Source organism: Castor canadensis, chromosome 15 (assembly GCF_047511655.1).
Source record: "Castor canadensis chromosome 15, mCasCan1.hap1v2, whole genome shotgun sequence".
In the NCBI taxonomy this organism is placed as follows: domain Eukaryota; kingdom Metazoa; phylum Chordata; class Mammalia; order Rodentia; family Castoridae; genus Castor; species Castor canadensis.
Window position 1 is genome coordinate 99,500,123 of NC_133400.1, and position 13,427 is coordinate 99,513,549.

A 13,427-nucleotide genomic window follows, 5' to 3' on the forward strand; every position below is an offset into this window, starting at 1 on the left:
TCCTTTCTGCATTTCCAAGGCCTTGCTAAACTGTCACAGGACACAGAGTACAGACAGTGAAGTCACTTTGCCCATCTTCCTGTGTTTGAGTTCAACCAAGCATTGCATTTTCTATTTTGGGTTTATATGCTCTATGCCTCCCCTCCAAGGACACACTCCACACACTAATAAATAGTCCTTTCTCACTGCAATCCACCCCTGTAGCCTGTCTGCCATTCACACACAAACAGCCACAGGACAGAGACCACCTTGCTCGGTGCAGTCGAGGCAAAGCAAAGTGATTCGACCCTTCCAGATCAAGCACACAGATGCACGTGGTTTTAGAAAAATAGACCAAAATCCAAACTTAACAAAAACACCAAGAAGAAAAGGCAGGCAGAGAGAGCTTTTCTGAGCCAAGGCATACAAAGGCAGGTGTATCAGGCTCTCACCTGCAGACTTGGGCTGACACACATGTAACCATCCCATGAAGCACTGGGGCTTTCCATCTTGCTGCAACTCAGCAGGTGCTTCCAGACACCGTCCTCTTTGAGAACAGCAAAGTTTGCTGAACCACCCAGACTCTCTGTGACTGGAGAATTGGCTAGCTATTTATTATGCACCTGCTGTATGCTAGGCAAGTGCTGGAGATGACCACTCACTTCTTTCATTCCCAACAGTTTGCAGAGGTAGGTTGGTACTTCTCCTTTACAGTTGAAGAAACTGAGGCCCAGGGTCCATGGTTTACACAAGTCACATGGTTTAAGAGGCCAAGTCCAGTCCTGATTCTTAACCGTGCAATTCTTACTTTAGCACCCTTTGCTGTTAGCCGCAGACATGCATGTGGAAATGCTGGTTAATAAACCAAACCCGTGGGAAGGCCTGTGGGAAAGCCATGTCTGTGTGATGTCATGGGGGGTGGGGAAAGACATCCTCATTTTCAGTCCCTCAAGGCAACCTCCAGGCTTAGGTCTGGGGATTACCTGTGCCTGACTTGTCACTTGCTGCTCTGCAGCTCCTCTGAAGCCACAGTACTCAGCGCAGGCAGCCTCACCATGTGCGTCTAGCACCTCTCCCAGGGAGCTCAGTCTTGTCCTGCCCACAGTGGACTGGGGCACTTCAGGAGACACCCTGCTGCTGCAGCACAGAACCAGCCTGCCTTACTGACAGGTAGAGGCAGGTGACTTCCCATGAAGACCCCAGGAGTGAGTGAAACTAGCAACTTCCTCAGAGAAAGTAAACATCCACCCTTTTCCCTCCTCAGCTCACCCCGCTTGTGGGCCAAGTCTCTCCAGAGGAGGCTCAGAAATGCAATCCTTATCAGAGGCAGCCCATACACCAATTTCTGGTGTAGGTGATTGATACTAAGTCTTTCCTGAGACTGGGATGGCAGGAGAGGAGACAGTCAGAGGAAGAAACAAAAGTCAACCTCCTCAAGACAGTGCCGAGAAAGAGGTCCTTGCAGGTCAGTGCAAAGCAACATTCTGCAAAAGAGCATGAGACCAGGACTGGACAGTTTAGGATCTCCTTCCGACTTTATCAGCTATCTGCTGAAGGACATGTGGAGCAGTCTGCCTCACAGTTCTCATCTGCAGGTACCAGCATGGTGCAGAGCTCAGAGCACCCATCCCGGAGCCAGCCCCTGTGTTGTCGCCACTGGTCCTCAGACTTCTTTCAACAGCACATCTCACAGGGCGTGGGGGATGCAAAAACCCACAGAGGCTGGCAGAACCCATGGCCATCCCTCCCTCCCTGCTGGACTAAAGGACTCTGGTAGCTTGTGATCAGCAGAACGTCTTGCCTCCTCTTGCTGGCAGGTCCCTCCCAGGCTTCTGGCCAGCTTGGTCAACTCCTGGGAGAGCTGACCCTTCTACAGCTGCTCCTGAGAGGAGTTAGGGACTGAGAGAGTCCCTCTCTATTGGAAAGCGATGTCCCTTCTCACACCAGCAGAGTGACAGCTGTGTCTGAGTGAGGCACAGCCCTCCTCCGTGGCCTCTTCTCTCTCTCTCTCTCACACATCCCCGGAGTGGGGGCGGTTCCATGCTGAAGGGACATGCACGATGAAGACACAGTCTGGGGGCCTCATACAACCCCCACCCCCAAGGCCTGAGCCAGAATATATCTACAGGCTGGTGCCAGTTTTCTGTCACCTGCCCACCCTCCCCATCCCCACAGAGCTGGACAGTCAGTCCCTTCACTGTGGACAGGGGAGGCTTCACTGTGATGTTTTGATTTTATTTTATTTTACTTATTGTTTTGTGGCACTGGGGTTTGAACTCAAGAGTCTCACACTTGCTAGGCAAGCGCTCTACAACTTGAGCCACTGGGCCAGCAAGGGAAGGCTTCATAGCTGGGGAGAAGTTCCTTGCCTCCACCAGCTTCCAGCAGCCCTGGGCCACAGCTCTGGGTGCCTGGGGTGGAGTGAGGAGGAATGCCCCAGAGATGAGAGAGAAAAGAAGAGAGGAGAGGGAGAGAGAAAGGGAGAGAAGAGAAGAGAAGAGAGAGGGAGAGAAGAGAGGAGAGAAAGGGGAGGGAGAAGGAGAGAGAGAAGGGGAGAAGGGGAGGAGGAGGAGGAAGACAGAAAAAAGAGAGAGAAAGAGAGAGAGAAGAGAGAGGAGAGAAGAAAAAGGAGAGAGAGGTGAGGAGAAGAAAAAAGAGAGAAAAGGAGAGAGAAGAGGGAGACGAGACGGGGAGAGAGAAAGGGAGAGAAGAGGAGGAGGAGGAGGAGGAGAGAGAGAGAGAGAGAGACTGAGAAAAGCTGGTCAGTGTCTGGGCCCCCTGCGCCTGGCTGGGGGACCCACAGAGAAGGCGATGAGCTGCGGTGCGGCCACATGCGCCCAGGCCGAGCCCGCGTCCCCGGGAGGGAGCTGCGGGCGGCAGAGCCACCGGGTCCCCGCAGGCGGCTGCGCGCGGCACTGCGGACCACTTCCCGGGAGCGACCGCCCCCGCCGGGCCCGCAGCCGGAGGGCGCGGGGGCTCCGAGTCGCCGCGCCAGGCCCCGCCGCCCCAGCGCGTTACCTTCCACTTTGGTGAGGGTCAGGACCGGGCTGTTGCAGGCGCTGAGCGGGGCCACCCGGGCCGAATGCTTCTTCATGATGAGCCGGCCGCCTGCAGGAGCGCTGCCGCCGATCGCCTACATCCTGGGGCCGGCCGGGGCGGCGCGGCCTCCTCCTCGCCCCTCGGTCCCTGTCCCCCGGGGCTGTCGCCCGCTCCTGTCGCCGCTGCTCACTGCGGTGGCCGCCCCGCTGCCGCCGCGCACATCCTCCCGGCCCGCCGCGCAGCGCTCCACACACGCGCGCTCAGCCTCCTGCTCCCCGGAGCTGCAAACTCCAACGTCACGCTCAAGTGCACTCCCCACGCCCACCCGCGGGGCTCACCTGCTCCGCCCCCGCCAGGGACGTCCCCCCTTGCTCCCAGCCAGGTCCTGCCTGCAGCCTCGGTCCCCTGCCAGCGCTCTCATAGGACCAGAGGACTGGGGAGAGACCCCGGGGATGAGGTGTGTGACCTGGGACGACAGCCCCCTCCTTTCTGCACAGCTCGGAATCATTTCACCGGCACGGTGGGAGAAGGCAAAGCTCTCCTCAGCTTGCATTTGCATCTTGGAGCTAGGGGCATATTATTTTGTCTGTCCCCCCCTCCCCGCCCCCATCTCCCAACCCCGAGCGCAGCTCTGTTTGGGGCTGAAAATGTAAAGTCCACGGAAGCAAAGTAGCCACAAGAAAATAAAGGCTTTGGGTCCCTCAGTCCCCAGACGGCAAACTCCTAGGAAGCCATAGAGTTCCCAGGAGTTGCAGCTGCAGGTCTGGCATTGCCTTCTGCCGGCACCGGCTTCATCCCGCTCTGCTCTCACTCTTCCTTGGGGCTCCTGATCAATGGTGCGCCTTAAAAAGCAGTGGGGTAGATCCCTGAGTGAATATGGGATGGGAAGGGTGTTAACCATTTATTGCTGTCAATGTATGACTGTGCATCATCAAAGGTGTCCTGCCATCCACCCTTCGGGCAGGGCTCACTGGGCTCCTGCCACCCCAGAACTCCAAGAGCTCCCATGTGTGGGGTCTTATTCACTCCTGCCCAAACCTTAGTTCTGGTCCTGGGCTCTACAGGAATCTGAAGGCTCAGTTCAGAGTCAAGGTGGGTTTTGTGATGGTTGGTTACCCAGAGCTCTGAACCTGTCCCAAAGCTGATATTACACCGTATCACCTCATTCTAATCCCCAGTATGGTGACTCAGTGCAACGGTACAGGTCCACAGTGACCCTAGGCTAACCTAGGATTCCACTAGCATGGCACTACCAGCTGTTACTGGTGGCAGCCACCTGCACACCCCCAGAAGTGGCTCCTAGAAGTGACTCTGATTATTACTTGCCTTCTTGAACAGCCACGATGAATAGAACCACGGAGTTTCCAAAAGGCCAGGGCTTCTGAGGGTTGCACCTCCATTCCACACCCAAGAAGTTCTAGGGTCCCTGCAGGGCCCTCTAGTGGTGGCCTCCACATTGCATGCCTCTCCTAGGGAGCTTGTCCAAGACCCCTGCGGTTGATGCTGCAAGGAAGCCATTTCCTTCTTGGAACTTCCTATGCCATATTACAAAATAACTCCTTTATGTGTTTCATAAAGTCCATCAATAAATGGCTACCATAGGCATGACAGCGAAAACAAATGTCACACAGTAACGGTGCCCACTTTTGAGCGCTTGCTCTGTCTTAGATACTGTGTTAAGTACTATTTCATAAATCATTCATTTTCTATTTCCAAAAGCTCTGTAAGGTCATGGTGACTGTTTTTAGTCGACCAGAAAACTGAGACTAAGAGAGGTTAAAGAAAATGTCCTCGGTTGTAAAGTAACTGGCAGAGCAGAGGTTTTAATTTTAAAAATTCAACATCCTGCTCTTACACTCACTCTTACCTACTGTAAATACAAAATGCAGAAATGCCACATAACCGTTCCAAGTCCGGGCGCGATGCACGTCGGGTAATCCAGAGCCCGTGACCTTGCATGTGAGTGTGTTATGGGTAGCATTCACTGTGCTCTGGTGTCCACATACTCCTGGAGAACCTGGGCTTGTGCTGGCCTGGTCTGGGTCCCCTCGGCATGTGACACTGGCCTCTGCACACTTGTTCTACTGAGCAAGTCACAACAAAAAGCGCTCAATAAATATGTTTGTTTCCGATGTATCAACTTTCTGTTTATTGCAGTGTTCTGCATAAGTCAATTGCCAATTGCATATTGTTAACCATCCCATCATTAACGTCACTCATTAACTAGTTGCTCCCTAAATCTCTTTTCTTGGTTTCTCTGCAGGTTATCCCAGGAGCTCTCGGTACCCTGGGGGTCTCACACCTCCTCACATCTCTTAACCTCTGCCATCACACTCTTACTGACAGTTCATCTCAACCTCTTCCCCTTATTACTCTTAAGCCCAATTTCCATCGTACACATTCTGTATTCCATCAGCCACGTGTGTTCGCTCTTCTGGTGTTTCACCAAAAGCCCTCATCCCTCCCACTACCCTGTCCTCAAAAGCCCACAAAGCTTGTCACATGCCTCTTGTATCAGAAGTTTTCTACCTGTGTGGCCATGTGAGCGCAGATCTTCCTTAAGGGAACACTTCTTTGCGGGAGTGGGATGTGGTGGGGATCCATATTTAAAAACCCCTCCAAAGCTATCTGGGAGGTTAGTGGTATACTGCACAAAGTGGCATGAAATCTCCAGTAATTTCAATCTTCATCCCCAAGTTAGGTCATATAGCCTAGAAAACTGCGCAAGTCCCCTACTTAAAAACCCAAATCGCAAATGGAAAAAGAAAAAAAAAAAACACGACAAAAATGGTGCTAATAATTCTGAAAAGGGAGATGAGATTCCTGAATTACCATGGAAACAACCCCACATCAACAACAGCCATACTGGAGGATGGGTCATTTGACCTCTGACCTCACTCCTAAGTGGAGGGTGCTGATAGGAGCTCATACCTGAAGAGTATCATTTATCTGAAACCACCAGGGCGACTTTGCATACCCATTTCAAAGCTCCTTGTGATCACCTAATCACGTACAATGCCATGGCTTGCTCCTCAGAGCCCAGTGCTGGCTTAGCTGTCATTTGTTCATTTGTCATCAATGTGGCCGATGAGTAAACAGGATATCTCACGATGGCAGACTTAGGCAGAGTGGTGGGTTTGTGTTCTCAACATTCTTATTCAAATATGGACAGGGTTGCTGAGCACGTATGGAGGGCAGCCTGCCTTGGATGCAGAGGTTACACACCACTAGCTTGGGTTTTCCTCCGTTTCCTCCCGCTGCCTGCATGCAGAGAAGGGAAGGGAAAGAAGTCCCAGAAAAGAAAGGAGACAAGATCGCCTGCCCTTCCTACACCCGAGGGGCTACATCAAATGGCAACCCATAAACTGAGTGTCTAGCCACGGTTCTTACTAGGTCCCAAGCTCAGGGTCTGTGTTCATGACCCTGTTCTCCCAATAACCTGTTCCGGCCTTTTCAGGACTGGGTCACACTCCTGCCGTCCCCAGGGGCCACGGGTCTATTCTTGACCGAGCAGTGCAGTGTGAGTATTGCAGTCCCATGGCGCTGTTTCATTTGCTGGACGAGGTGCGACTTACGATTCCCTTGAGATCAGCACAGCATTGGAAAGCCGTAATCAACAGCCAACCCTTGAGTTTGAACTTGAGCTCTGACAACAAGAAGTGGCCACCCTGGACCTGTCAGTTAGTCACTCTGCCTGGGGGTTCTACTCTGGGCATGAGAAGTTTGGACCCCAGTGGCAGGTTCAGCTGTGTCTCTCTCTCTGCAAAGTGACCCTGCTTTTATCTGCTGGGTTCTCTACCGGCTTTGGTTTATAGAAAGGTGACATAGCTAAAAGAAAGTTTAGAAAACCATCAAATAGATCATTTCTCAGGTCCTGCAGGGCTTTAAAATATGGGATGTAGCAATTGTCTCCTGAGATAAGACAATCGTCTCACCCTCCAAAGATCTTCGAACAATCTCTCCTTTGGGAATATGTCTAGCTAGACTCTTGCTTTAACTAGTTGTCCCAGTTTTTGACACTGGCAGAAATGTATTTTACAATGATCAAAAATTGTAGACTAAAAGCATGCATCTTACCATATGTAAATGATGTCATTTTTTAAATTTGAGAAAAAACACATCTGACTCCCAGTCCTTTACGTGTACATAAAGATGCACGCGGGTGTGCAGGTGTACACGTAACAACACAGGTATACACGCACAAACACATATATAACTAGGTAAACTAGTTAACTATCTATTCTATTCTATTCATTCTGTTCTGTTCTTTTTTGTCAATTGTCAAAAAATAATGCTGAGAGTGACTGATGAACTTATTTTTATTATGGTCCACTTATGGGTCATAACCCATGTGGTTTGAAAAATACTCTTATAAATTATGTGGTTAGGTGTGCAAAGACTTACTCAATATGTTAAAAATAAGTGATGAAAAATTAAAAATTCAGGACTGTTTTCAAGAGTCAGATAGCAGGTCATTTCAATGAATTCACTGTGACACATCAGCACTGCTTCATGATCCTTCACAGTAAGAACAGCACATTGTTTTTGTTGCACTTCAAGGGTTTCCAGGAACCACATAACCCAGTATGCAGCTTTCAGAGGCTTCTGCAGAGCCAGAGCTGGTCTTCCCAGCAGGAGAGAGGGCCCAAGGATGGCAGGGCAGGGACAACGGGTACCCTTTTCAAGAATCCCAGGTGCAAGAACAAGGAAAGAAGAACCACCAGAGTGAGTGACTGGTGACTGTCAAATGCCCCTCTCTTCTTCCTCAGGCAGTGACATGCCTCATGAAGTGACCAGACTCCTCACTGGGCCTCTCCTCTTTCTCTAGGGAGAAGCATCAAAGTTGAAGAACTCTGACTAGGGAACTGGACATGGAGAGGTGGGATTGTTAGGAACCATTGGGTTTCCAGTGGTTTCCAAGTACATTCTCCAGATACCCCAAAGCTGCCCCAGAGTGAGGTGATAACACCTGGCCCTGTGGTCACAGTGGAGCTCAGAGCCGGAGTCATGATGGACCAAAGCGAGGCAAAGAGATGGGAGCAGGGTGTCTGCTTTCTTCCTTTGCAAATCCCAGTCAGGACCCATCCTGTGCTCAGAAGCTGATGCCAGGTGGTGGTCTTCTAGAGGACCAAGCCAGGCATGTGGGAGCTGTGGAGGAGCAGCTGCCTGGGAGGCTCAGCATAGTTGAGAGGGGGTTCCTGGGATGAGCACCTGGAGAGGCTGGGGCTCCCTTTACTGTGACCCGCGACAGACCTAGCTGGTGGCTAGCACAGAGAACGGGTGGAGGAGCTAACAGTGTCTTGTACACAACAGGTACTTGAGAAATGATATCCTCTTCCACCTGGGGAAAGGGACTTGCTGGCTTCCACAAACTCCTTCCACCAGTGCACATCAGGACGGAAAAGGGGCACTGCCTCCAAACCATATCACGGGGGCAAGTGGTTCCACTCTCCATGTTCAGTCCCCTCTTCTTAAAAGCGGAGATAGCAATGCTTATCTTATGGTGCTCTTGTGAAGGCCGACAGTGTTAACAGCTGTAAAGTGCTTAAAACAGTGCCAGGCAAATAGTAAGACCCAATACGCAGGCCATTATTTCATTCTCTTCCACTGGGTTCAATCACGAGGACAGCCATCTCTGATTTTTCATTCCTTTGTGTGTAACACAGTACATGGGTTTTGTAGCAGGTGCTCAAAGAAAGACAAAAGGAAGGACGGAAAGAAGGTCAAGAGGGAGGGAGGAAGGAAGAGAAGGAGAGAGGGAGGGAGGGTGTTTTCACAGGACCCAGAATTCTCAAGCCAGGAGTTGCCTGTCTCCTCTCCTCTCAGGCTGTCTGTCCTGCCTGCACGACAGAAGTGGGAAAACTATGTTGTCAAACTCTCTTCTGCTTTAAACTCTCAGCCTCTCGCTGCCTTGATCTCAGAGGAAGTGTCTTTGGCCATACCAAGGAATTGGACTCAAGGTGAGGAAAGAAATCCAATGCTACTGAGTTCAGAAATAGCTGCCACTTGTGTCCTGGTGACTCATCGACCACAGCTGGCCTCCACTCTGATTCCTTAGCCCTGCCTCCTCAGTGCGGGGAACTAGAATACTGACCTAAATCGGATCCCTATCAACTGCAAAGCCTACTCTAAGGCTGGTATTGGTTTCCAAGGGTAAACCAAGGGGATTCAACTAGAGCCAGCCCTGTTTCAGCAGAAGAGAGATGTCTGCGTCAGGAAAGGACATGACTGTTGTCCTACCTCTTACTTATTCTCCAGTGCAATCCCAGAGAAGTAGTCCAAACACATCCACATTCAATTCCAGGCACATCCGCCATCAGACATTCTCCTCACATCCCAGAGCGGTCTGAGGGCCTCCTCCCCACCCCTCTGCCTCACCCGAGCAGTCCTCACCTGTTCCTCCTCACAGACTCCTCTCCATTTCCTCCTGGTTTTTCTCTGTCCTGTACTAAGCACTTCTTATTCTCTCATCTCTTGGACTACAATGATTGTGACCCAGGAGAACCTCTTTGCTATCTTCCCAGAGAAGGGGTCCCCTGTGATTCTGGAGGCTAAAACTTTCTTCTTTCTGGGCTTCCTCCTCCTGGCAGTTTTTCCTGTTGGGAACCTCTCCTGCAGGTTGGCATACTCTTCTCCTGTCCCAATAAACTTAGGCTTACTGTTGTGGGCTTGACCTTGACTAAGTTTTTCTCCTTGGAAGCCCTTGGCCCAGGCTAGTAGCTGTTTTCTGACCATCAATCAGGCTGGCTTTGGAGAAGGGCCAGAACCCAGGAGTGACCAGTAAGTCCAGAACCTTGAGGTAGGAGTGAGTCTGAGCAGGATCCAGTGGTCCTGGCGCTAGGGGACCTCCAGTGTTCTTTAGTGGGCCATCACCTTATTTTGAAGACTCTGATTAAGTGCTTATTTGTCCCTGGAGTGGTGTTTCTGGTTAAGGCCAATGAAGGTGAGTTCTGACCAGTGGCAGTCCCAAAAGGCATGGCCTACTGAAGCCCTTACCTCAGAGCTTAGCTGGTCTAAGGCCACTGAGACCCTGGAGATTCACTGGGTGACAGTGAAAACTTTGCATGTCGCAGATTGCCTATGATCCTATTGGCCAAAAATTATAAATTCTCAAAGAAACAGTTGGGTCTCCTCAGCTGGAACCACTGAGGAGAGCTGTATTTCTTCCATGTTGAGGACTTGACTTCTGCTGGGTACTGGAAGCCTCATTTGTGGGTGACAAGTTGCAGTAGTTACTAGAGTGGGTGAGAGAGAGAGGGAGAGAACGGGCCTCAGTTTAATGGGTTTCAGCAAAACATCTGGCTTTTTGCAAAAACAACCCCAGTCAAAATCCTGCTCAAGGGCAGGGCTATCCTTCACCGTGGGGGTGAAGGAGAAGGTCCTGGAATGCTGGAAAAAAGCCAAGTGAGGACAGAGATCTGGAGGTACGTCCTGGTCCCCGCTGACTAAGAGGTGGACTTGCCTGTGGAGGGCAGAGGTCAATTGATCCCTAAGAATTTCCTGGAGCACTTGGCAGGGAGGGAGGACTAAATGTACCTGTGTTCTGTTCCTAAAAGTTCCTACTGATGTCAGGGTATTTCTGGCTTGTGATTCTTAAACCGCCATCTAACAAATAACTCCTTTAGCCCTTTGACAAAGGCAGGCTTGTCAGCACATCAGGGTCATGCATTGGGTCGGTGACCATCCAGAGTGCCCAGCAAGAGAAGCTGGTGGCTGTGTGTTGGTCACAGCATGTCAACACAATAAGAACGTGCTGCACTGGGGGAACCTTTAGAAATTACATAGTGCAAGCTGGGCATTGTGGTTCATGCCATAATCCTAGCTCTCAGGAGGTAAGTAGGAGGAGAAGTTTGAGGCCAGCTTGATCTATATAGTAAGACCCTGTCAGAGAGAGAGGGGAGAGAGAGAGAGAGACAGAGAGAGAGAGAGAGAGAGAGAGAGAGGTTCTTGTCAATCATCCATGGAAAATTCCTATACTGCTGTTGAGAATAAGGACAGATTCACCCTTTCTGAAAGGTGGCCATATAGACCAAAATTCTTACAAATTAAGAATTTGGGGCCTCTTATCCCCTATATCCATTTTAAGGACTTTATCCCCAAGAAATAACCAGATGTAGACAGAGACAGATTACATAGCTGTTCATTCAAACCTTGTTCCTAGTAACAAGTTGAAAATGACCACAATTCACTGACGGGAACGAGAATGGAACACAGTATGGCTGGTAGAGGAGATTACCCAGGAGCACAGAGAAACCGCTCAGGGGGGCTACCAAGGCACGAGTTCTCTGTCCACCATGGTCTGTATTATCACTGATTCCTCCATATGTAGATCTCACCACTCTGTTCAATATGAGCGCATGCATATTGTCTGTATCTATCTTCCACATCCAGAGAACACCGAGTGGCTGCTTCTTTGGCCTTTTTAATTTTCTCACCTCCTGACCACCCCAAGTAAAAGTGGTGACTCACGCACTTTGTCCTTGAGAGTGTGCTGAAGGAGAGGTTGCCTCCTTTCAGAATTCTGCTCTGGAGGATGGGTGGAGGCCAACATGGGTATTTCAAGAGTCTGAAAACTGCCTCTTGTATGCAGATACTAAGGCTCATGAAAGCTGCAACGTCTTCATGCACAGGAGGTATGGAGTGACACTGAGACTGCTTTTTCTTTTAAAATTGGACAATTTCTGTAGTTTTTATGTAAAACTCCTTTGGAAGCAGGCTTTTAAAGTCACTGCCCATCTTTTTCGCATTGCACTTATTGTAACATCAACGGTCAGTGTGAGTTCTTGTTTTCCATGTTTGCAATCTTTCGTTGTCTCACACTTTTGAGATCTCTGGCTGCAGACATTTTCAGAAGTGAAGCAATGAGGAGGACAGGAAAAGTGATGTTTAGACACTGTGCATTGCTCCCTGTGGGAAGAAGGGGATGCCCCCAGAGTTCTGAGTGGGGCACAGCCCTCCAGTGGACTGTTCTCCTGCGGGATGCAGCTCTCCATTCGGGATCAGCAAGGAGCAGTGGCCCTGCCTTCCAGCTGCTTCTCCAGGGCTTGTCTGTCACTGCTAACCTCTGCAGCCTTTCCTGGCCTCTCCCATCGTCTCACTCCGCTGAGACATTTGGGATTTGTCTTTGAGTTCATAAGAGTGGAAAGGCTACTGTGCTTTAGACAGGAGCACGGACATCATCTTTTGTCCTGGCCCAGCTCAGGTGCCCTGGGCCCCTGGAACTGCAGGGAACTTGACATCCACAGTGAGGAGCCTGCACCCTGTACCGAAGTGGGAAAGACAGCAGAAAGACCTATGCACCCTGTCAGCATGCCAGGCACAGGCCTCAGCCTCAGGATGCAGACTGGAAAGTGTAGGTACAGGTTTGTTTGTTTCTTTTTTTTGTCTGTACTGGGGTTTGACACACATCCCTCATTCACACACCGCTTGCTCTCTCCTTACACCAGTTCTTGTAAGACACCATGAAAGGAAACCATCATGCACTCACCCACTCAGGTCTCATGCTCTATTCAGAGGTGGGAGCCCACCTCAGAAGCTCTGTGCCGAGCTGAGTTGTGGGCTCTACTCACAAGAGAAGCCAGAAGAATTTTGTTTTGAACTTGACTTATTTAGAGCAAGCAGACATCGAGTGCTCTACTGACAGCAGGATTCTGCTTTGGGCTTAGCAGCTCGCTAAGACATCTAAGATAGGAAGGACCACTGAGACTTGAACACCCACATCCAGCAGTGTGTCCTCAGAATTTAAGGCCTATGTCACCCAGGATCAGAAGTATTATGGACTTCATTTATGGCCTGGGCAAAACGGGCCACAAGGAATTCAACTCAACCATCCCTGGGGCTGGTTGATGCTATGATGTATAGAAAGTTAAGTGGTTAGTGTTGCTAGAATCAGGAATTACTCACATTGCAAGAATTCATGTACAACCTTGCATACAGATGTGCAGATACAGGTAACAAGTCTGTCTGCATCCCAACATGCGTGACTTCACAGGAATCTTCTGCGTGAACCTAAACAGTGGTGATGGAATTGCGGTGGGATCTGGAGTAAGTACAGGAGCCCTGCGTGGCCCACCGCTGTGGCTCTTCTGCCTTTTAGGAACAGCCCCTGGTCAGTTTTGGGCACAGCTGCAGAGTGCGCTGTGATTGTGCCCAGGAAACCTGGGTATCGGCAAGAGCACAGACTCTTGGAGGTGGAAAGGGTTTGGAAATCATCAAATTGGGGCAGGAAGGAGCAAAACTAAGAGGACGATTGAGAAACAAAAAATGATGGCTATTCTGGGAGCAGAGCTAAATAGGAGCAGCCTAAATATACCTCCAGAAGAGCTCAGCCAGCCAAGAGGACGGGCTGGCCTTGCAGCTGCAGCCATGACGCTCAGGTTCAGATGGATGGGACCCATTGCCTCTCACAC

The 13,427-nt window shown here is 50.5% G+C and overlaps 1 protein-coding gene across 2 annotated transcripts in view; it reads right to left on the minus strand.

Moving 5' to 3' along the window:
* Slc35f3 (solute carrier family 35 member F3) overlaps positions 1-13,427 on the minus strand; it is a 273,940-nt gene that overhangs the window by 82,909 nt on the left and 177,604 nt on the right. Inside the window, exon 1 of one of the 2 annotated variants that reach the window (XM_020153764.2) lies at positions 2,998-3,285. The exons of the other annotated variant lie outside the window; for it this stretch is intronic. Within the exon in view, the coding sequence (XP_020009353.1) occupies positions 2,998-3,073 (76 nt within the window). The 5' untranslated portion in view covers positions 3,074-3,285. Of the gene's footprint in view, positions 1-2,997; positions 3,286-13,427 lie in introns of those variants that run through there. 2 annotated transcript variants of the gene reach the window in all.